The 24497-nt window shown below is 45.3% G+C and overlaps 1 protein-coding gene across 2 annotated transcripts; it reads left to right on the forward strand.

Moving 5' to 3' along the window:
- The first annotated feature begins 1340 nt into the window (after positions 1 to 1340).
- LOC111836568 (protein strawberry notch homolog 2-like) lies at positions 1341 to 24253 on the forward strand. 2 transcript variants are annotated; one of them, XM_023797945.2, is made up of 32 exons: positions 1341 to 1493; positions 8333 to 8471; positions 8687 to 8769; positions 10075 to 10189; positions 11111 to 11227; positions 11310 to 11390; positions 11473 to 11569; positions 11670 to 11830; positions 12137 to 12270; positions 12358 to 12448; positions 12876 to 13019; positions 13139 to 13256; positions 13705 to 13810; positions 13907 to 14060; positions 14145 to 14321; positions 14450 to 14547; positions 14934 to 15016; positions 15113 to 15295; positions 16131 to 16252; positions 16332 to 16463; positions 17126 to 17261; positions 17457 to 17569; positions 18040 to 18111; positions 18217 to 18325; positions 18648 to 18710; positions 19217 to 19360; positions 19459 to 19553; positions 19630 to 19722; positions 20054 to 20185; positions 20356 to 20432; positions 20519 to 20709; positions 20796 to 24253. In XM_023797945.2, the coding sequence occupies exons 2-32, from the start codon at positions 8373 to 8375 to the stop codon at positions 21446 to 21448; spliced, it is 4173 nt and encodes a 1390-aa protein (XP_023653713.1). In that variant the 5' UTR covers positions 1341 to 1493; positions 8333 to 8372; the 3' UTR covers positions 21449 to 24253. The 2 variants fall into 2 exon arrangements, with proteins under 2 accessions (XP_023653713.1, XP_023653714.1); XM_023797946.2 differs by having other exon boundaries at positions 1342 to 1370.
- The last annotated feature ends 244 nt before the right edge of the window (positions 24254 to 24497 follow it).

The raw sequence follows: 24497 nt of genomic DNA on the forward strand, positions 1-24497 counted from the left end.
ATATTCAGAACATATTTCAAAAGTACCGTCAACGTATACACCAGTTTAAATTTTAATATATTGTTACTTATCATAATATGTTTTTACGACGTAGAAACTGTTCTACACTAAATATAAAAATGAGCATGTCAAGCAATAATGTATTTCCATCCATCAATCTTCCATCCATTGAAATGTTGGATATCTACCTAATTTTTGTGTCACCATGCATGTACACAATTACTCTGTAATGTCCCTTTTCAATTTTGGAACCGACTAAAGTTTCCATTGACCTTTAGTGACAATGCATGCAGTTTTCAGCCTCATTCCATTCCTGAACCCATCATTACCAAAGATCATCCTAATTTTATAATTTGTTACATTTTGTGTGAACAGCTGTTTGTTGTAGTCTGTTTTACATGACACCATACAAATAATATCACCGCATCAAGCATGTTGGATGGGGCCTGTTGGTGAAAGCTGGGACAGTAAATCACAGGAGCAATTCGGGGTTAAGGGCCTACCTCAAGAGCCCACTAGTGAAATGGCTGTACTGACCCTGGGATTTGAACCAGCAACCTTATAATCACAAGTACAGAGTCACATACTACCTCCAAATGTGTGCCACTGTGTGTTGGATCTCACACTACATAATGAATCATTAAAACTAATCTTTCACACTTTATCTGTTGGTCGGTTTGATCCTAAGTTAATCTTCCTGTATAATTATTTCACAGGTAACACCCCTGTAGTTTCATATTCACTAAAAACCATTTCCTCTGCAGTGCATTATTATGAACCTAAGAGGTTTGATTCCAAATCATAGGCAAGATAAACGAGGCAAATGTGTCATTATGGTTTGCTATCGATTAAACCCATCCTCTTTTGAACTCAATTTCCCAGGCACCATGGGATGGCACAGTGGCATAGTTGTTTGAGTGGTTTTAGGTCCAGGCTTATGTGTTTAATTCACACACTTGCTCTGTGTAAAGTTGGCGTGACCTCCCAGAATCCAAAAACATGTAATCTTGGTGAATTGGTGTCTTAAATTCCCTTTACACTCTATATTGCCTGGGACAGGTTCCAACCTTGCCATGATCCTGCTTTGAACAAATGGTCATATAAGGTAGTAGGATACTATTCCTAGCATACTGCATTGATGTGGATTCGCATGTACAGGTAAATGAATTTAAAAACATAATTTGTAACCAAAAGGGCGAAATATGTGATCCTTTATAACATTTTAACAAATCTAAGTGCCATTACTACGGCCACCGTCGCGAATTCGCCTGATGCATTCTCAAAACGAAGCCCAAGCCGAAAGAACTGTGAATGAGTGACGTCATAGCGGAAGTGTTTTTAACGTTCAAGATGGCGACGTCAATCAGGAAGTAAGACAATCAAAAAATCTGATGTTAAAATCCCGGTATCAGGCGAACTACAACACACGCGTACAAGATTTGTATTGATGGTTTGATGGTGACCAGGCTTATTAAAAGTTTGCTTTGCTAAGGGTAAGTGAACTATGAGCCGGTTAAACGTATCCAGAATACTCTATGAATTATCGCCCATCGAGCGGTGTATTTACAACCTCTCACGCAACGGGGTTAAACGACAGTTCCATAAAAGAGAGATAAGATCATACTTGTTTCTGTTTTCAAGGACAACTCTTTAATCGTTTTACTTTCATAAATATTTCTTACATAAATACGTACATTAACATACATATTTCATATTTAATAAAGTAGTGAGGCACTTTATAAAGCATTTTCTTTTGCTGCCATTTTTGACGGATACCTGGCGTTATGTAGGCAGACGACAGGGGGTCTTTGTGTGGCGAAAGTAGGTTATCATGCTAACCACGTTAGCAAACTAAATAAACTGGTGCTAGATAGTTTGGCAACTAGTCAGCGGCGCCAATGCTTTTAAATGTCTCCTCTAAACAAAGACGCTTTATGGAGTATCTGTTTTTTCATTTGGTCGGGTTTGTATTTCGTTTATACACCGAGGTAACTGGCAAATTCATCGGTCTCCAGTGCTAGTATTACTGTAGTGTCAGTTAACCGTCTCAATAGTTACACTGTTAACCAGCTAGTTTCCGTACATATGACTTGGTAGCGGTTATTCCCGTTAGTCGGATGCTTTGGGGTCATACTGTGGGAAAATACTGAAGATGTCTTTCGTTTTCACTGTAGTTCCCATGCGGTAAATGCGAACCCACATCGTTTTGGCGTGTGTCAGGGCTTTTGTCACAGGCTAGACGACATATTTCTTTACGCGGTCCTGAAATATAAATGGTCCACAAGTTAATCCCCTTGAAACGACGTTGACGTTGGATCAGGTGCCGCATCGTAACTTTTCCTAATCTGATCTCCTATCACTTTTCGCATGCGTAATATAAATAGCGCAGTCAGCTTTGTTTTCTCTTTCACTTTGATATAAAAATGTATTGTTTGAGCGATGGCTATGCTTGTTTCTGCAGCTGTCATATTATACCGTCTGACATCTATGGCTAAAACTTTTTAAACGATTTGCTTTAAAGTGTAACCAGCTGCATAATTAATTTGAACAGGACGGTACAACATATGCTAGTAAATGTGTATTTGCAGTTAACTTATTTTTGAGAAGTGTTTGCAAGTTTACTGAAATAACCAAATTCCAGCTGATGTGGCCATTAGGAATCTTTTGTGAGTTATCATTTCTTTCTGGGCGTTTGTTCCGCAATCCTAATCCAGTACAAGGTGTGCTGATCAAATGTTTTCATTTGTTTTCACTTAAAATTGCTGATAAATTGGCAACTAAAGGCAAATTTGTAATTTAATCTTGCAGAAAAGGTAATTTATTCTGCTGTGCTATTAGGGAGCAGATAGGATTCTTGGAGTTATGCCTGTGAAGGTAGGATAGGTAATGTAAGCTTTTTAAAACCGGCAGCTCCTGGCCCTCTCCGGGGTGACTGCGCCTTGGATCTCGATGGCAGTTTCTGTCATTAGTTACTGGCGATCCTGGTATTGCAGTGGAGTAGTTCTCTGGAGTGCAGAAAAGCTTCCAGTCAATCTGTTACCTCTAGGATCTCTTGTAGGCGAGTAGGCAGTGTTGCTAGGAAGCACCATCCCATCATTTCAATATTTTTTATATATATATATATATATATATATATATTTCTTGCTTCCTTCTGCAGTTTTTGCCTGAAGTGTTTGTTTCTCATGTCTTTGTGAGCTTGTATGAACTCTGCTAAACTTTGCAAATGTTGTTTAGTGTTGGATTACAGTTCATGCTGGTAAGAGGAACGACATCCGTGTTTGCTGTCGTTGTGTGAACCAGCGGCTCTCTTCTTCCGCCTCTCATTTATCTGTTACTGACATAAAGTGACAGACCGACCCCCCCCCCGGTTGTTTTTGAGACAGGAACCGGTGTAACTAGCTGTAGTGTGCGTGACATACCTGTCACAAGGTGTCTTCCACATTTTCTCTTCTCCACATTCAGTTTTTCTGTTTGTTGCCACTGTGATAGATGATGTGTGTGAACAACAACTGTGTACAAGTACGTAGCGAGATGAAGCAGCATTCCTCCATGATTACAGTGCACATATAGCAGTAGCAGTACACAATAACTATACCGCACAATAACAATACCTGTCTATAGTGCAGACAGTGGGCATTAGACATGACACGAAACAATATAACAATGACAGTCCAAATGCACCTAGTGTATATGTAGATGTAATACAAAAGAAGCTTTTACCTGCATATATGTAAACATTGGTGGTCAAGGCCGCACCAGGCAGTGAAGTACTGCACGTGTAGCAGAGTGAATAGAATTGAATAGTGTTGCGTGTAAAGAAATTGCATGTCAAAAACAGCCATTTCAACATGTTGAAATTAAGAGATAGAGAAATTAAGAGATTGGTTGTAGTTTATAATATATAATATGATATTGCACTTGGAAGGACATTAGCAGCATCTGAGCTTATTGTGCATTTACGGCACGTGCACAGGAACTAGAATTTAGCAGCATATGGTGTTGTTGTGAGGTATAGCACCTGTACAGTCTTTTGGCAGCGTGTGGGAGGGAAATGTTCAGGTTCAGGACCATTTATTCAGTATAAAGTGAGGTACATTAAGGTAAAGTGCAAGTGCAGTTCACACACCAGCTGGAGTCAAGTGAGTACACAAGAAGTGACTGAAATGGTGTAGTAAAGTATTTTAGAGCAACTGTCAGAAACTGATTGTATTATACACACGTGTATAGGGGCTGTATATATTGCTTAAATACCTTGTTTCATCATCGCATAGGTTCAGTCCATTAAACATTATGGCCGTATATCGTTTTGAATTGGGGAATTCACTGTTAATATTTTATTTGTGCCAATGAAGCCATCACTGATTTATAATGACTGCATAGAGCTGGCATGATTGCACACTTTTGCTTCCATTTGTTTTAAAGTTGTTCTTGCTATTTAATTGTGGTAGAAAAGCAGAGCAGCGGCATTCCTGGAGGAGTGTCCTGGCTGCTGAGAGTGCATTCTGCCTCTATCAGAGGTCCAAAATGCACACGGATCTCCTGCCTCTCCTTTTTGGCGGAGTGCCCTGGCATCCCACCAATGGACTTTAAGGATATAGTCCACCTATAAGAACCCATGGAGGCCCCCACAGAAACCCCTCAGGTGTTGGCCATGGTCGTGTGATGGTTGACGACACAGCACACCACGCGATGCTCCCACATCCCCTTTTTTCCCAGGACCGTAGTTTCCAAAAGTCCATGCTGGTTCAGTCCTAATACAGAGACCCTTATCCACACTACTTGTGCAACAGAACTTTTTCAAGGCCAGAAGTAATGAAAGCAAAGGTTGTGTTTCAGTGAAATCCAAGTGGAAAAATGGCTCCCTCTGGGTTTTATTGTGATAGCTGTCGCCCCCTTTCCTAGCTTGGGCTAAGAAGTTGGCAAACATGCCTTAGAAAACTGCAGAATGTGGTGCTGTTTACTGACCTTTTAACTCTAATGATGTACGCCTAGGAAATAGTTAACTCTCTTTTCCTCTCTGCTCTAAAATTCCTCTAAGTTGCAAATGTGTAGAAAGAAATCTGGAAAGGCAGCAATCACCAATATTGTCAGTCTGCGACTGTTTTCTGCAGCTCATTTCCCCCTTAATTTTCTCTAATTCTCTGACTTCTGTTTCTCTATTTCCATTTTTTCTTTTGTCATGAAAGGGCTTGTGAATGGAAGTTATTAAAATGGAAGGTCAGGTGTTTAAAAAGCTTGATTAATAATGCAGATGTCTGCTGGTGGACTAATGTCTTCCTCCTATGAATTTTTAATGGCTTAATTAATCTGTTATGGCCATCATAACGAATAGGTCTCATGACATTTAGCATGATTATGGGCAGTGATGTATTGTCTTTCCAATAATTATGATATGCACATTTAATCAGGCGAGGTGTTCCCACAGGGACACTGCTGACTTGTGAACACTTACAACCTCTTTGATGGGACGGAGCAGCTGCTTCTGGCTTGGATGCAGGAATGTCAGAGTAATTAATAGCTGATCACCCACCCAACAGATGAAACACCTCTAAGATTAAACAGGGGCAGACAGGTGGGGGTGGTACCAGATCCAGCCATTTTCGGTCTTCTGTCCGTCCTTCCTTGTTAGCCTCTGCTTGTTTGTACACATTTCTTGCGGTCTGATGTATTTGCTATTTGAGCATCATTAGTAATTTCTTGTCTCTTGGAGTTGAGTTTACGCCATCTGGCTGCACTGGTGATTTTAATTTATTAAATGTTTTGAATGGGCAATCTCTGTATCTAAAAATGTAAGCAAGGTATCATTCCTCCTGTTCAGGTAGGACCCCGTAAACAGAGTCACAGTTAAAAGGACTCTTGTGTAAAGTTTTGTGATGGACTCTGTCCATGTGGTTCACTTGTCGGGCTCAGCTGAGAATGGAGCCCAGGACCCTGTACCAGTGTGCCGACTTGGCAGTATAAGGACAGTCGTGCTCCCAGAGCCCCCCCTCCAAACTCCCAGCGTTGGGAATTTGGGTGTTGAGTAGAGACACTAGAGTGGGTGTAATCTGAGTGCCTTCAGCTAAAGCAGTCTGTCTGACCAAGAAAGCATCTGCACTAGTTGTGTAACAGTCATTGATTCCCTTGGTTCACTTATAGAATATAACGATGCATTTCTCTAAAGAAAAATTGTAGTATTGTGCCAGTAATTTCTTCTAATTTGTAATTATGCAGAAATGTTTTGTTTGCAAGGTAAAGGTAAAATCTTATTGTCCACATTTATTTTACTAGATGGATATGACAGTCAAAGAGAAACTAGTACTTCTTACAGAAAAGCTGAAACCTTACTTGACCGCAGGGCTGTTATGAAAACAGTATCGGCAAATCCCATCCACCAGCCCTCGGCCTCAGCGGTCTCCGTGGGCGGTGGGGGGGGAAAGGAGCCTCTGCAGAGGTGAACGCTGGGAGATGCCTTCACTCCTCTCGAGTGAGGAGCCAGCGAGCTGGAAACTTCTAGAGTTTCTGTCTGTGAGCAGGTGCCAGGGTTTTGAGTGTGAGGGAGCAGTGGAGGAAAAATTGATGAATATTTTAGTCAATAAAAGATATGTGCTCGTGTTATTTCTCTTTATTGTTAATACCACATATTGACCTAGAATTTGTCTAATGATGTATAAAATGCAAATTTATTGATGGAATCACCCACCACTGATGGTTAACCTATGCTGGAAGCTCTGCTTGTGTGTGTATATATTACGGCAACAAAAATGATTATATTTATAATCGATTAATCACGTGGTCAGGCATTCAACTAAGCAAACTGTTAGTCCAAAACAGGATTTAAAGTGCAAATTCTTTATTTAAAAAAAATTTAAAAGACATGCATAGGTATTTTTTTAAGTCCCAGTGCTAACAAAAACTTTAAACAGTCTAGAGAAAGTGACACAGAAACAAAGAAATATAAGAAATTGGTCACGCTTTAACGTGACATTTCTTAAGAGAAACACAAAATAACTTGCATCACCGTACTGTTTTCCCTCAGGGAAATGCATATATGACAATAACAGATGAACCTGTTGTCTTCTTCATATTGAGGTCACTAACAATTACACTTAAGACCAGCACTGATGTTGATGATGTCATTATACACAGTTTATGCTGCAACTGCAAAAATGCTACCAATCAATCACAAAAGTCACTGTCAACTATTTTTATTATTAATAATTATCAATGATCTTGATTAGTTGTTTCTGCTGCAGTATATGTGTGTGTGTGTGTGTGAAGTATGGTTGTATTTTGGGGTGTTGCCTTAGCATTCTGGTTGCACATTCTCAAGCCGTTGTGGTTATAGCCAAACCATATGGTCACAGCCATCGGCAACCATAGGTTTTCCTGTCCGTTGCAGTTGGGATCAAATCGGCAGTGTGTGTGGTTTGTTTTGCACTTGGAACTCACATGGGTCTTAGCCTCTTAAATACTATATGCTTCAAAAATGATTCGAAAAGATGCTTATGCTAATTATAAAAAAAAGTGTCTTAACTTTTAAATTAAGTGAAGATTTGCGCATAAATGGTCCAGCAAATTAGATGATGGCATTTACAGGCGATGCCTGGCTGCCACTTGTGGATTATATGAGGAATGGAGCCCAATGACTGTTATCAGTCAGACTTTAGGAGCCCTGAGTCTTTAGCGTTGGGGCAATCTTAATGAGAAACGACTTCATTAATGAAATCACCATTAACCGCCATTGACCTTATTCCTATTTAACACATTTTAGCTATTATTTATTCGCTTAGCTGACACTTTATATGTGGATGGATTCCAGTGTAACCCAGTGACATGACTGGATGTTTTAATGGTGTGCTTTATATCCTTACTCCTGCTGCTTTTATCTGCCTGGAACCTGGGTTATCATCGGTAACAAAAACTAAATCTGTATGGAAACATTTTCATAAATGGAAATAAAGAAAGATACGGGGAAAAAAACTGCAACTAAAACTATATTGTTTTTCAGTAGTATTTTTGCTAAAGTAATGATGTGCTTGTTTACCTCTAATGACCATTAGTAATACCTGCACGTTTTGCCAGTTTTTCAGAAATTAGTAGGTGCAGTGTGTATTCATGCGGGATTCTCTAAAGGTCGGACACACAAAATAACTGTACAACTTTTTCTTCTACCCCTTGAAATAAAATTACTTAAACTGAAACATATAAGAACTAAAACTAAACTGGATTTCCAAATGAAAATTGAAAATGACATAAAAATAGAAGCCAAATTAAAAAATCTATCCTATAATGACACTGCCTGGGGCAGTGTGGTCTGACATGGCGTTGACATGGATCTCCCTCTCTGCAGGCATGGCTGACCCCGGTAAAGCCGCTTTGTACTTGCCCTGATGCCCCTTATGGCTGCTCCTCCCGCCATGGATGGGGAGAACCACCTGGATCAGCGGGGGCCGCATTCTGACTCTGCTGCCTACAGTGTGTCCATGCAGGTACGGCGTTATCCATGTACCAGGACTGAAACCACTTGGTACCTCCCACCTTCTTGTGTCATTTCCCTGCGTCCGATTGGCTCATCTTGCTATCTGCATGGACCCATTCCATATACCACAGTGCCTCTAGTTTGAATTGACGATACTGGGACAGAGCTTTGTAAATGCATAATTTCAAACACATTATTAATTAATTTGTTTCCACGATCTTTCAGAATGCGATGCATCAGGCCAACACTTGGAAATACTCGCAGGCACCTCTGTACAGTGCTCCTTATCCTGTGCATTCTGGAAACCAGTAAGTACTCAGTCAGCTTGTGTATATGTGACATATCTGATTTTAATTGTCAGTGTAGATGAGGAGGAGGAGGAGCCTGGATGGGGAGTGGGGGGAGGAAGATACCCCAGCTGGAATTCAAGGACTCTTCATTGTTGAATTTTCATTAACCTGCCACTGAGAGTAATGCAGGCAAACAGTAGCTGTGCACTTTAGTTGTGGTTCGGTGTCTCACACGACTGTCAATTTTTGGCCCCCAATTCCTGGGCCGACTTTCACACTCCACAGCTTGCCCTTGTAGCGCTTGCAAGCTCAGTTCAGAGGCAGTTCTCACACCTCATAAACATCCCAGCTGGAAGTGCCTTGTTTCTGCGGGTATCTTTGTCGGCGTGGTGTGTGTGTGTGGGGGGGGGGGGACGTGTACGGAATGCTCATCTATATGTGGATCTGAGCAAATGTCTGAGAATTACATTGTCTCCTAAACAAAGTGTGGTGCAGTATATCCTATATCTGCATTACATTCTTCATCACGCTGTCTGTGTCTTTGTATGTATACACGTCCCCAGCCTCTAAGCCGACAGATATATATGCTCTGTGCTTCTCATCTTCTGCATCAGTCTGCTCTTTTCTGCTCTCTGGGTGAATATAAAATTATTAATATAAAAATTCATCATTTCAAATACAAGGCCTTACTACAAGCCTTGTTTAGCCTCTTCTTTGGATGTAAAGACTCATATTTAAAGTTCAGATGGTTATTCAAGCCCCGTTCTTTATTTTGCGCTTCCCCAATTTATGCAAAGACAAAGGTCGAGCTGACTGGCAACGGGAAGTGTCTGTTGCCAATGCTTTTCCAAAGAATGAGGAATAAAGACCTGATCTGTTCTAGAACACGTTCCAGGGTGTTCTCATTCAGAAAACGCACCCCCACATGGCGCTCTGATTGTCCCAACCGCGTCGTCTTAGTGTTTGACGGCCTTGTCCTGTTGCGTTTCACCGTACTCTTTTTCTGGTAGGCTGGCAGTTGGAGGGTCCTACAAAAGATTGAACCTTTTCCATACAAAAACAGAAGAGTGAATATTGAGTAAATTTGGTGGGGGGGGGCAGAGTTTCTCTTTTCATTTCCTTGTATTGTTTTATCCTAAAAAGGTATTCATGACTAAGAACTGGAAGTATCTCATCGGATTCTAAGGCAGTGATCTTAACCTTTTTGAGGTGATGATGATAGTCTTAAGACACGAGTAATGGAAGTCCCCTTTTAAATTGGGCAGAGATCACAGCTGTCTGCTTCAGGCATCCGATTCACTGACACGGTGCCATGTCTTCCAGGCGCTGTCCCCAGCTCCCATCTGCTGACAGTCAGTTAGACCTCCTGCCCTCCTTGCTATGCCAGAATGCGGAGCTACCCGGGCCAAGCCTGCAAAGGAACAGAGACTCCTCTCAGGTAAGAGGAGGAGGGGCTCTAAGGTGGACCCTGTCGACGCCAGGGTCGGGCACCACGGCTTCACGCTAACCTTCTCCTGAAGCTTTTCAACGGCCTTCTTGGCCTCAGAAGGCATAGCTGTAATTGGACGTTTATAAATAGTGACTGGCGAACTGACAACCAATGAGAGCTCTTGTTCCGTATCACATTCCCAAATGAAGCCACACTCTATGGTCACTAAATGATTCTTAAATGAACGTGTCAGATTTACACTACTGCTAAACACGAAAGAGGGAACGCAAAGAATGGGCATCATTCAAGTGAAAAATCATGTGCGTTTTGTAAAATACTAGCGCTTGATTGTTATAAATTATTTACATTACATATATCTTCCCGTCACAATAATAAATGTCCCCACATCAGACCAAATGGTATATGCATGAGCAGTGGACCGATATAGACAGTGAGTTGACGTGTCTGCCAATCAGGCGCTGAGGAATTTACATACAAGGTATGAGTGAAAGTGGCATTTAACCGTAATGGACCCTCGTGGATCAGAGTGGAGGGGGAGCGCTGCATATCCCGCAGTGAAATGGCCGCTGTCGCTTGTCACCGAATGCTGCTCAGCACTGTCACCTAGACAGCAGAGATCACTGAGGGAACATGGCGGAGTGACCTTTGAGCACTGAGTCTGACTGCTGCTCTGCCGTTGCACACCTTTCCTCTTTCTTTGCCTCTTCCGTTTTTAAATATTAAACAATATTTCTAAAATATTTAAACGGCACACCTGGCTTGTCGTTCCATTTGAAAAGAATACTGTAATTTCGTAATTGTCCTTATTTATGCATTTTAATAATATTAATATCATACATGAATATGATAGTAAGCAGTGTCGCTGTGAGGCTTTCTCTCCTGTGTCCTGTAACGCTTCCGTCCCCTCAGGACTTCCAGGACATCGACATGTCATGGCTGCCCTCTTCGCCTGATTCGCTGTCGGAGTACGTCACGCAGGACTATGGCTTGCCCCTGCTGTGTGATGTCGCCGCTTCTGGGTCGGAGGTGAGTGACACAGCCTGCGGCCCTCTCTCCACCAGCCTGCGTCCTCCCTATACCGGGCTGATTTGGCATCTCTCTTCTGCAGGAGGATGGCCGGATGCCATTGCCTGCCGGCCTGGAGGACATCTCTGCCATCCTTGGTCCTGGTCCCCTGGCTGAGATTAAGGTACAGAGCATTTCCGTTCTTTCTTTCTTCTCTTTGCCCCAGTTTCTTAAACAGCCTGACCTTCCTTTGGCTGCCCTCTCAGCCCCAGCCCGCCCCTGAGGAGGAAGAAGAGGCTGACGAAGAAGAGACATTAGAGCTTGGCCATGTGGACACCTATGCTGAATACAGACCGTCGAAATGTATGTGCTCTGGCCTCGACCTCACGACCCACAGCCGCCCAGTCCGTGGTCCTTTCGACAAGGCTGACCAATCAAACTCCTGCCCCTTTTGCTCATGTAGCCATGATAGGAGTCTCGCATCCTGACATCGTTGTGGAGACCAGCACACTGTCCAGCGTTCCCCCTCCTGACATCACCTACACCCTGTTTATCCCTGAGAGGACCATCTCTGCTGGACTGCTGTCTGCCCTGCAACTGGAGGCCGTCATCTATAGCTGTCAGGTGTGTGTGTGTGTGTGTGTGTGTGTGTGTGTGTGTGTGTGTGTGTGTGTGTGTGTGAGTGAAAGTGTATAAGAAATGTGTTTTTTTTATGTGTTGCTATCTTCTAGTGATGGACAAAATGAAGCTTCATGAACCATTTGCTGTATTTTTTTGACTCCACTAGATGGTGCTCTTGGTTTGCTCTGGGGCATGTTTTGTGCCCTTTTTTGTGCCCTTCAGAGTAATATCTAGTTTGGTCAGAAAATATAGCAAATGGCTCATGAAGCGTCATTTTGTCCATCAGTACTAACTTCTCCTCCTCTACAGCAACACGAGGTGATCCTGCAGAATGGGCAGCGGGCTGGCTTCCTCATCGGGGACGGGGCAGGCGTGGGTAAAGGCCGCACATTGGCTGGGATCATCCTGGAAAACTTCCTGAAAGGGCGCCGGAAAGCACTGTGGTGAGGGCTGGTTCACGCACTCTCATCTGCTAACTCTTGAGGCTCGATCTGATGCCCTTCTGCCTTTTTTTGTTTTGTTTATTTTAGGTTCAGTGTTTCCAATGACTTGAAGTACGACGCCGAGAGAGACCTTAAAGACATAGAAGCTCCCAGCATTCCCGTCTATGCCTTGAACAAGGTGCCTGTGTGTCTGTTGTCCCTAGGGGGCAGTGTGTGGCTCTGTGGGCTAAGCCTCTGTGCCTGTGATCGGAAGGTCGCCAGTTTGATCCCGGCCTCCGCACATCTGCAGGTCCTTGAGGAATGCCCTTAACCCCTAGCCCTTCACGGCCAGCTTGCGCTCACCTAAAGGGAGCAAGTTGGGGGAGGTTTAAGGAGAATTTCCCCATGAGTCTCTATTATTATTATTATTGTTATTTTATTATTATTATTATTATCATTATTGGATACTTTGGAGGGTTTATTTTTTACATTGATAATGTTTATTTTCTGATAGGATAAACTCAATCTTAGGTATCCGTGACACTACTCATTAAAGGTGATGAATCCATGTTTGATCACCGCAGATGTTTTACAGAGTTTGATCCTCACCCCCTCTCTCCCCCTAGATTAAGTATGACGACACCGCCACTTCAGAGGGCATCCTGTTTGCCACTTACTCTGCTCTGATAGGGAAGAGCAAGGCGGGCAGCCAGCTGCGGACTCGCCTGAAGCAGATCCTGGACTGGTGTGGCCCCAGCTTCGACGGAGTGGTATCCTTCTCGTGCGGTCTCAGTCATCCGCCAGCAGCTCAGTCGGGTGTTTTAATTCCTGCCAGGGGTGGCGCTGTTGGTGGCACAGTTTTCATTTTGCCCTTGACTGGCACCCCTAGATCGTGTTTGACGAGTGCCACAAAGCTAAAAATGCAACCTCCACCAAGATGGGCAAGGCGGTGCTGGACCTGCAGAGCAAGCTGCCGCTGGCCCGGGTGGTTTATGCCAGCGCGACAGGTACGCTCGCACGCCACTCTGTTTACGCACATGTGCAGCCGACATATTTTATGCTGCTGTTCTTTTGGGTTCAGCAGTCAGCTCCTTCTAGTACAATCTGTGTGAGTTGAAAGTCTGGTTTTCCATAATCACCGTATTTCAGCTCTGCTACAAATTTATTGGTGAAATGCATGCAGACTGTTTGACTGTCTTTGGGTCTGTCTGTCTGGCCGTCTGACACTGTCTGATTCTCTCTGTCTGTATCTCTGACTCTGTCTCTGTCTGTATGACTGTCTGTCTGGCCATCTGACACTGTCTGATTCTGACTGTCTGTCTGTCTGACTGTCTGTCTGTCTGACTGTCTGTCTGTCTGACTGACTGTCTGTCTGACTGACTGTCTGACTGACTGACTGTCTGTCTGACTGACTGTCTGTCTGACTGTCTGTCTGACTGTCTTTCTTCTCTCCAGGGGCCTCAGAGCCAAAGAACATGATCTACATGAGCCGGCTGGGCATCTGGGGGGAGGGCACCCCCTTCAGGACCTTTGATCACTTTCTGCAGGCCATTGAAAAGAGGTCAGTGACAGGGTTTCCTCTGCTGGGGGGCGGAGCATAGGGATGTCTGGGGCCCCGCCCCCCTGTGTGCTGACTTCCTGTCCCCACGTGCATCAGAGGGGTGGGTGCCATGGAGATCGTGGCCATGGACATGAAGGTCAGTGGCATGTACATCGCTCGGCAGCTCAGCTTCTCGGGCGTGTCCTTCCACATCGAGGAGATCAGCCTGGACGACGACTTCAAGCTTGTCTACAACAAGGCTGCTAAGCTGGTGAGGATGAGGGCCGACCCTGGCTTGTTTTTCAGTACCACCGTGTCTCCTCGTCTCTGACTGCTGCTTTCCGTCGCTCCGCAGTGGGCCGAGGCCCTGACCGTGTTCCTGCAGGCGGCCGACCTCCTGGGGCTGGTCTCCCGCAAGACCCTTTGGGGTCAGTTCTGGTCGGCGCACCAGCGATTCTTCAAGTACCTATGTATTGCTGCTAAAGTGCGCCGCCTAGTGGAGCTGGCTGAGACAGCACTTCAGCAGGGCAAGGTGAGCAATAAGGTCTGGGCCGATTACTGAAGGATTATCTGTGTCCAGGGTACCTTTGACACCTGTGTCTGTGTCTCTGTGTACTGCTTGTTTTTCTCTTTGTAACCCCCACATGCACCCGCCCACAGTGCGTCGTCATCGGCCTGCAGTCCACCGGCGAAGCACGGACCCGGGAGGTGCTGGACGAGAATGACGGCCACCTGGACAGATTTGTGTCTGCGGCAGAGTAAGTGCTGGGGAGGGCAAGGGGGGCAGAATGACACTGGGGGAAAAAACAGGGATATTGTGATATTTATAAAACGGAGATTAAACTTGTTTAAAATGTTTTAGCGTAATGTATTGGTAGCTTAGTGTTGCAGTTCTCGCAGTGTGACAGTTGCATGTGCATAACATACAATGTTGATTTTAATGTTGCACGTCATGCCGGCCTAGTTGAGAGTGGGCCTGCGGTGATGGGCTCGCCCCCTGGCCGTCTTCATCGCTATGCTCACTGGGTGCACATAGCTCTGTATATGAGGGATCAGTGCTAACGGTGCAGACAGATGTGTGACTTTATTGCAGGGGTGAGAGATCAGTGTTGAAGGCGCAGACTGACATGTGACTTTCTTGCAGAGGTGTGTTTCGGTCTCTGGTGCAAAAGCACTTTCCCTCAGAGAAGCAGAAGAGAGACAAGAGCGTTGGAAACAAGAGAAAGCGTGAGTTTGTCTGCGGCCCCCGACAATCTCTCCCTAAAGCGCACTTGCCTTGACAGAACGGCTTTTTGTCACAAGCTGCCGTCTGTGTGCGTCCAGGCAAGCCCAAGGGCCGTCCGCCAAAATACCCAAAGCACGGCATGGAGCTCAGCGGCGTGATCAACATCAGCGACGAGACCAGCACTGACTCCGACGGCCTGGACAGCGACTCCAACTCATCACCCGACTCACTGCTGGACAACGACGACGTCATCTTCGTCAACCACACCACCTGCCACTCAGGTGCCCTGACTTTAGAACAATTACCCAGCATGCCTCCCTGCTTTCAGTTTCCATACAGTGCTTCTGTGAAGGAAACTTCTAAACACTAACCGGCGTAGTTCTGCTGGTTTAGTAAGAATGTAACTGTGTGCTTAATCAACATTTGAAGCAACCAATGAGGTTTCATTTTGATATGGATGTAAATTTAACTTTAGGAATTCAACTAGAGTAAAAATCTTGAAACTAGAATTGGTTCCTGCTATAGTCATTATTGTAAACAAAAACTAAAAGTATAAGAAAACATTTTCGTTGACTGTACTAAATGAAAACTATAAATATTGCTTCCAAATCTAGCTGAAATATCGAGTACTTCCCATTATTGTTTTTAATACTGTTTTGCTAAGTTAATGATTGTTTATCTGGAATGACCATTAGTAAAACATGGAACATGTTTTGAGGACATTAGTACGTAATGTGCACTGTGCATTCATGTGGGATTTCCCTAAAGATCAGACATAAAATAGCTCTACAACTTTCAGTTTGTCCCTAGAAATAAAATTTCTTTAACTGAAACTAAAATGTATATTTCTATTTAGTTTTTATGTTTTCAAAATAAAACTTTAATAAAATTGCAGTGAAAATTAAGTAAAACTAAACTGGATTTCAAATTAAAATTGAGAATAATATAAGAACTAAATGGGAAAAAAAAAATAAAGTTTTAATAACACTGCTTGAAGCCCATGCTGATTCTGTCTGGATTCTCATGAATCCGGCACTGTGATGGAGGGAGGGGGGGGGCTCCCTTGAGTGGTTTTAATTGATATCGGGATTCCCCCTCTGTGTTTTGGTCTGGCAGTTAAGTTGGAGGAGATGAAGAGGAGGCTCCTGGGCCGGATTTGCGAGCTGGGGAGGGAGCTGCCCCTCAACACGCTGGACGAGCTAATCGACCGTCTTGGGGGCCCGGAGAAGGTGTCTGAGGTGAGGCGCCCCCAGTACAGTGGGTTTCCGCGCTGCCCCCTGGCGTTTTTGGCTGACCTTTGACCCCACACCTCGGCAGATGACGGGCCGGAAGGGGCGGGTGGTGCGGCAGGCCAACGGGAGCGTGCGGTACGAGTCTCGCGCTGAGCAGGGGCTGACCATCGACCACATCAACATCAAGGAGAAGGAGCGCTTCATGGATGGGGAGAAGGTGGGTGAGGGTGGGGCCAAGCCTTTACTGGGGGGTGGTCTGATTTTAATGACCGATGAGAACACATTATTTCAACTGATTCGTGTACATTTATCTCAGGGGCTAATGACTAGTGATGGTCAAAATGATGCTTCATGAACCATTTGCTATATTTTCTGACTCCACTAGATGGTGCTCTTGGTTTGCTTTGGGGCATGCTTTGTGCCCTTTTTGAACAGAGAGTACCATCTAGTGGGGGCAAAAAATACAGCAAATGATTCATGAAATGTCATTTTGTCACTATTAAAATCCCCCTAAAACAGCCCTAGCGCCACCCCTGATCCCCACAGTGACCCTACAATTTAATTTTTAATGAATGTCATTAAGTCATTATTTGAAAAGTATTTTTTCTCTAGGAGACTCGTTTTGAAGATTTGACTTTTTTCTGACCTTCCTGTGTCACAGCTGTAAATCTTGTTGTAAATCTTAATGGGGGAAAATTCATATATCTATTTTTTTTTTTAATGAATAGTGTTTCACTGGAGCTTCAGTGATAAGTTAGAAGCATGGGCAATCAGTGAGTTTCTGGACACGACGTGGTTTCTGTGAGCATGAAGCGAGAGGCTGGGAAGCCACAGAACAGGCCGCTCACCCTGTGCTTACTGCCCCCCCCCCCCCCCCAGCTGGTGGCCATCATTTCGGAAGCGGCCAGCTCCGGCATCTCGCTGCAAGCGGATCGGCGGATAAAGAACCAGCGCCGGAGGGTGCACCTGACCCTGGAGCTGCCGTGGAGCGCCGACCGGGCCATTCAGCAGTTTGGTGAGTAGCCGACCTGGTCCTGAGGGACGTCCCCGTGTAGTCCGGTAATAGCGGACCGGACCAAACCAGTGAAGGGAAGAGGAATAGCAAGACGTCACATACAGGGTTTGTCAGACCTGTGATCTCCTAGATGACTGATATCTGATTGGTTGTGTGTGCACATGTGACCGGCTCCCTGTCTGCGCACCCCTCCAGGTCGCACACACCGTTCCAACCAGGTAACGGCCCCGGAGTATGTCTTCCTCATCTCGGAGCTGGCAGGAGAGCGCCGTTTCGCCTCTATCGTGGCCAAGAGGCTGGAGAGTCTGGTACGTCACGCTGTCCCACTCACGCCACCTGCTGGACACCAGCATCACTGCTTCTCTGCGGCATGTTAGAGAGGCAATCGTTCTCATTTGTGTTCTGTCTTCTGTTACAGTAGAGCAGTGTTTCCCAATCCGGTCCACAGGGACCAACAAGATGGTCCAAGTTTTTGTGCCCTCTGAGCTCCCTGCCAGACACCCATCTTCCGAGCAAAAATATGGACTATCTGGCAGGGAGCTCGGAGGGCACAAAAACTTGGACCATCTTGTTGGTCCCTGAGGACCGGATTGGGAAACACTGCAGTGGAGGTTTGCACTCGTGGCTTCTGTCAGATAGGCTGAATAACCTCGAAGAACGCCTACTCTGTGTCGGCCCGTTTTGGGGCTTTCGGTTTCCCACATTTTGGCCTTTCTGCCCTGAGGGGGGGCCATTTCCTGCCTGACTCATCACGTCTGTCTCACTGTTCCGTGCTCAGGGGGCTCTGACCCATGGGGACCGGAGGGCCACGGAGTCAAGGGACCTCAGCAAGTTCAACTTTGAGAACAAAGTGAGAGTTTGGGACGTATGGTTATGTGGGGGGGGGGGGGTTGCAGGACGATAAGTCTGCAGTGAGCCTCGGGACTGACATTAGTTTTCTTGCTGTGCTCTGTAGTACGGCACCAGAGCACTGGACCAGATCACCAAAGCCATCCTGGGCCATATTAAGAGCAAGGTACCCCCCCCAAAGGGGTACCCCGGAGGAGATGCCATGTTTTTTAGTGGTGAGTACCCCCACCCTTTCCCCAGTGTGCGTGCATGCGCGAGAGGTCCAAGTATACATTACGTTTTGGGGACCAAATGTCCCCACAATGTGATTAAAAACCTGTTATTTCCATTTTCTTGGTCCCCACAAAGGAAAATTCAGTTTTGTAAAAATATGTGAATGCTATCAAAAAAATTAAATTGGCTAAAGTCCTGTATTTTTTGTTTAGTTACTTATGGTTATGGTTGGGTGGGGGTTAAGAGTGTCACTGGTGGGATCAGGGATTTCCCCATAGGACTGTTGCCATAGTCACCGTCTTGACTCTCTCTCTCATCTTTCAGACATGAAGTATGGTTTGATGGATGTTGGCTTCTTCTGTAAGGAGTCTTTCAGCAATGAGAAAGGTGCCCAGAATCTCCAAAGCAACCCCTGTCAGCCGCACACTCTTTCACACACGTACAAACTCTAGATCCTTGTACACAAAGTGTCGCAATACTATTTAGCCAAAAGTTTTCATCAACTTTACCATTTTTTCTCCCTCAGGCAAAACAGTGCAAACTAGTGTTCAAATGAAGATTAATTTGTGCTGTAATTAAGATTAATCGGTCCTGCAGTTACCTAATTGCACAGGTTCTGGAAACTCTAAAGTACTTATTAATCAGTCGAATGACTTATATGACCGTAATCAAGGACCACCATATTTTCCATTTAAGAAAAATTGCTGAATTTTTCTTTTTAGTCTGCTGGAAATCTTGGTAGACAGGGGGGTCTCAGGGTAAATTAGGTTGTGGGTCAGGTTCAGTGTGTGTGTTTTAGGTGAGGCCAGTCGGGGGGGGTGGGCAGTATCTCTGGGTGAGTCACGCTGAGGGACATTGTGTGTGTGTGTGTGTGTGTGTGTGTGTGTGTCCAGACTGCAGCATCACAAAGTTCCTCAACCGTATCCTGGGCCTGGAGGTACACAAGCAGAACTCACTCTTCCAGTACTTCAGCGACAACTTCGACTACCTAATAGAAATGGACAAGAAGGAGGGGAAGTATGACATGGGCATTCTGGGTAAGGGAGCTTTGTTCCCCCTCCCGCTTGTTTAAATGCTTGCGCCTATGAATGAGTCCAGTACTTCTGACTTAGGCCGTGTTTCTGTGGGCCTGCAGATTTGGCTCCGGGCAACGATAAGATTTACGAAGAGACCCAGGAGAAGTTCCTTACCCCGGGCAACCCACAGGAAGGCCAAGTGATCCTCTATGAGGTATGAGAGGCCCCCGGGAAGGAGGGCGGGCTGTGAGTCTCAGGACGCTGGGTGTGACCCTCTCTGACTCCCCCAGGTCAGTGTAGACCGCGGGCTGCCCTGGGAGGAGGCGCGCAGTCGGGCGCAGACACTGCGGGGACCTGACGACGGCTTCTACCTGTCCCACAAGGTGAATCCCAGCACCATCGTCACTATACCCTCTGCACCTTGAAGGCCCTCAGAACGCAATCCATGTATTATACTGTTACGCCAAAGCCTGTGTTTACTAATGGAAACCTGAAGATCCAGTCCCTTCCTGCAGAGCCATTCCAGCTGACAGCCTTGCCGTCGAGGGGAAAGACTGAGGAAGTTCAGTTACGGGGACTGTTAGTTCAGTTGAGGGCGTGACGGTTCAGCCGGAACAGAGACCTTGAGGCGCTGCCACCATTCGCTAGGCCCCATCGAGCCTGCCGTAAGCGACGGCGCACAGTAAGATCTGTGCCGTGTCTCCGTGCTCGCAGATGCAGAGAAACCAGCCCTGTGTGCTTCTGGCTGAACAGAGCCGCGGGAAGAACCTGGTGCTGTACAAACCCAATATTGGCCGGCAGACCCAGCCCGAGAGCCTGGACAACCTCCTGAGGAAATACCACAAGGTGAGCCGCCCTTCAGCCTAGCGGGCTGCATTACATCTCCAGGATGTTCCATTTTTGGTCTTATGGACTCTAAATGGTCTTTGGTGAACCCTAGTGGCCTGTAGTGGTACTGCATGTTTTTTATTGCAGATTAGTGATATGTGACCAACGTCCATACCGCCTTTTCTCAGGTTACACCTGATGAAGCCAGGGAATTCTGGGAAAAGCAGTATTCCGTATCTCTGACCAAGTGCAGCCATGCCAGCCGGTAGGTGCGGCGGGGTTGCCCGCGCCGGTGTCCGACATGTAACGATGGTCATTTGGGTCGTGTGACCGAGTGCATCTCTGTGGCAGGAGTGGCCGTTGCAAGCAGCTGAGCCAGGGAGGCAAGTGCTGGATGGGGCTGCGGCTGCGGCGCTACCACATGCTGTGCGGCTCGCTCCTGCGCGTCTGGAAGCATGTGGCCGACACCGTGGCCAACGTCACCAGCCCCGGCATCCTGCAGATCGTGCGCCTCAAGACCAAGCAGCACAGCAAGCAAGTCGGTGAGCACCCGACCTCCCACCCCTACCGCCGTCACATGACCCAGCCACCCCCCCGCTGACCCCCCGCCTTTCCTCCCGTGACCCAGGCATCCGGATCCCCGAGAACTGCGTGCCGCAGGTCCGCGACATCCTACTGCAGATGGAGCAGGAGGTGCAGAGGCAGCGGCAGGAGCGGCAGTGTCGGGCCGCTGAGGAGCAAGCCCTGGAACAGCAGCAGTGGCACTCCTCGTTCCTCCCCTCCCAGCCACCCGCCCAGTCCGATCCCGTGGACGCCATCCTGGACCTGACCCTGAGCAGCCCGTCCCCCTCCCCCGACAGCGATGCCGATGATGATCGCAATGACAGCCGGGGCCTGCTTTGCCCGTCTGAGCCAACAGGGGGCGCCCTACCATACAGCCTGCAGCCCCCGCGGGATTTCCAGCATACCTCCCCTGAGGATGAGCTGACGGCCCCCTTGAATGGGCCCTGCTCCCAGCTGCCCCCTCCCCTCTCCTTGTACCCTTCCTGCTCATCTTTCTCTCCTGCACCCTCCACAGCCCCTCACTCCACCACCTCCAGCTCCCCCTCCTGTTCCTTCCCATCAGGCCCTGCAGTGGGCTGGTACGCGCCTTCCTTCCAGAGCAGCCACTGCAGTGCAGATGCTCTGGATGTGCGCGAGACACTGGACAGCCTGTTTCATACCAGCTCAGGCCGGCAGTCCGTGATCCAGTACTGGCTGCCTGGCTGGGATGCAACTTAACGCTCCCCTCCGGCTTCCCCTACTGTCCCCACAAACCTCATTGGCTCAGTATAGCGATTTGCTTTAAACTTGCTGTGGTAGATTATGATGAAGTTACAGATGACTGGCTCCAGCTCCCAGCATTCCTCAGTTTCCACTGAGTCTCCTCAGTGGTCTTTGGAGTGCACTTGTCAACCTGGAATCACGTTTGCCGTTGGGGTGGAAGATGTTTAGTAGGACAGTAAGCGCTTGAATCGGAAATGTTAGTTTAGAACAGATTTTATTTAAACCTGGAAAAGAAGCTGTTTCTTTTAGTTCAGAGGGGTAATCAATCAGATTGCACAGGAGGTGGGTCCAACCAAACAGATGTCTTCGTTAAACCTCCTCTAGTTGCCTGGATCCACCTCCTCTACAATCTGATTTGTTATCTCTCTGAACCAATCATTTTCCCTTCTGTCCTCAGAACATTTCTATATAAGTAATATTCTCACGAGCTAGGTGTTTCCATGGCGATTGGCTGAACCCGGGCAGAGCAGAGAGGCGGCATCCCATCTGAAGGGCCATGTTTCATGATCGTGGTCAGCTGTTGGCACCAGGTTACAAGCTGAAATGGAAACAAAAGTGTCTCCAGAGAAAAGTCACTTTGACCGTGCCTTCTAAGAAATGCAGTCTTTCTAAAGTATTTATATATTTTTTTGAAACAGTGGTATGTTGGTTTTAATGATTATCATATCAGACTGAAGGTCTTCATGGTGTTGTGCTGCTAGGAGATTTAAAACCTTTGGTTGGGGGCTCATGAATTCACAACCTCATGAATAGCTGAGCACAACCAATGATCGCCATGGAGACTAATGATCGGCTGTGCTAATGGCTGTTAAAAATGTGGCATGGGGGGGGGGGTATTAATATTTGTTGATCATGATGTAATTAAAGGGGACTAATTTACTTTCATTGTTGTTCAGCCCTTGAAATTCTCAGGGAAATGTAGTTTTAAAGGTCTTTAGGAGTTCGGCTTTATTACTATCTGGGTAATAAAAACCTTCATAAGTAGTTGGATCTGTTGTCCTAATGCAAGTTAGATACCTAGAGCCCAGAAAGAACCTGTAAAAATCTCCCTTTCTTCTCCATAAGATTTTCTTGAGCAATAATAACTGTACAATAAGAACAAATCGAAAGGCAGAAGTCACTACTGTTTACGATCTGTATCGTATGTCTCTTGGAAGACTTTCACATGTGTGGGTAGTATACAAGAACTATTTAAATTATGACCCAAACTCACATCTTTTATTCTTGTAAAGCAAAGAAAAAAGAATTTATGGTATTGTCATTATTACTGCTATTTATATGTATTAAATATTCTAGTAGATAGATTATAATTTTGTTCTGCAGATTAATACTTTAAAAAGAAAGTTTCATCAGGGACTTTTCTTTTTATGAAATTGTTAACTGGTACCAAATATGTTGCACTGTTCTGTGCTGATTCCTAGTATAATGTCTCTGTACTGCCTCTTACTTGTTTTCTGTGTGTTTTTGATTTAACATTATTAACTTGTTTTCATGGGTAGGGGATAAGCCTGCAGTATGATACCAAAATATTCCGACCTGAAGCCACTGGCTGTTTTACTCAGTACTCAGGAAGAAATTCGGAAGAAGCCTGACATTTAACTTGGTCTGATTCTTAAGGGTTAATTTCACAACAGATAATGGAAACACACACTGCTGTCGTTCAGCACTTTGTTCCTGAATTGCTGTGTTTTGTGTGTGTGGTTTATACTTCAACACATAGTGAGTGGTTGGAAAACTGGACTGAAAGCTGGGGTCTCTGTCCCTGCGGGGTCTCTGTCCCTGCGGGGTCTCTGTCCCTGCGGGGTCTCTGTCCCTGCGGGGTCTCTGCGGCTGGCCCTGTGACTGAGGTGCTTTACTAGAATGATTTTCATGTGATAACCGGCTGCAAAACGTGATTTAAACAGAGGTGGGTAGTTCAGGTCCAGAAAGTAAAAATCCAGACCAAGATTTTATTCCAACCAGCCAGTTGAGTATGAAGAGTCGGTGCCACTTTACAAAAAGGCTACCCGTATAAAGTGTTTATGAATGGTTTATAATCTGGTTATTAATTAGGTTGTAACACTTTGTAAATTAACAAGTTATAATACAGTTTTCTTTTTATTAATGAGCTACTACCATTTACAAGTGGCACAAGGGAGTCTTATTGTAAAGTGGTACTGAAGAGTCACAGGCACAGAGTACACAACTGGTTGGTTGAAACAAAATCTTGGTTTGGATTTTTACTTCTGGACCTGGACTATCTACCTTTGTTTAAATATAACCAATGAAATTTAATTACGAGTAAGGAAAATGGAGGGAAAAAATTATATATTATTGAGGATTTTAAGGGTAGGTTGAATCCAGGTGTTGCTACAAAGTTTCATTTGTTTTTGTATATTACGTAAGTTCTCTAGTCTGAACTGTTCCATAAAGCTCTGGTCATAGTGGAGATACAGCCACCAAAAGAGCCTTAGTTCACAGGCACCCATACAAACTCTCTCTCAAACATATTGTGCTACTGACTATTTTTTTAAAGACTTTGACAAACCATTCAGCACTTTTTCCCCGAATATATTTATTTGGATCAAAGTTGTATTGTAAACACTTGTGCCTTTTTGACTAATTCTCTGTTTATAACGGGAGTCTTGTATGGCAGTCTTGATTTTTGTTAAAATAAAAGCTCAGGATTGCTGATGTTCTGTTTGTTCCTTGATCATGATTTAACTGTTTTGGTTTGTCCATTTTAGCATTTAATTTAAATAAACCTACATGTAAAAATTGGTTTAATTTTTGTGTTTGAAAATAATTTCATTCAATGAATAACGTATTACATGCTCATTTAACCTATGCATTTTACTTCCACTCTTTCTAAATGTACCTCAGTCCTTTCCTCGCTAAATCTATCTTTTGTAAGCACTGTTTTATGCTAGTTTTTCTAACTCATTGTTTCCACCACATCTATATCAACCACATCCTTGATAAAAACTGATAGATTATTCATCTGCTTGCAGTTCCTTTCATTTTG

The sequence above is a fragment of the Paramormyrops kingsleyae genome, chromosome 21 (assembly GCF_048594095.1).
Source record: "Paramormyrops kingsleyae isolate MSU_618 chromosome 21, PKINGS_0.4, whole genome shotgun sequence".
In the NCBI taxonomy this organism is placed as follows: domain Eukaryota; kingdom Metazoa; phylum Chordata; class Actinopteri; order Osteoglossiformes; family Mormyridae; genus Paramormyrops; species Paramormyrops kingsleyae.

Bases quoted from the DNA above. Each gene is read 5' to 3' on its own strand.
- LOC111836568 (XM_023797945.2), top strand. From the start codon at position 8,373: ATGCCCCTTATGGCTGCTCCTCCCGCCATGGATGGGGAGAACCACCTG. The intron at 8,770-10,074 runs GTAAGTACTCAG...CATGTCTTCCAG, and splicing joins CCTGTGCATTCTGGAAACCA to GCGCTGTCCCCAGCTCCCAT. The intron at 12,449-12,875 runs GTGCCTGTGTGT...CTCTCCCCCTAG, and splicing joins CCGTCTATGCCTTGAACAAG to ATTAAGTATGACGACACCGC.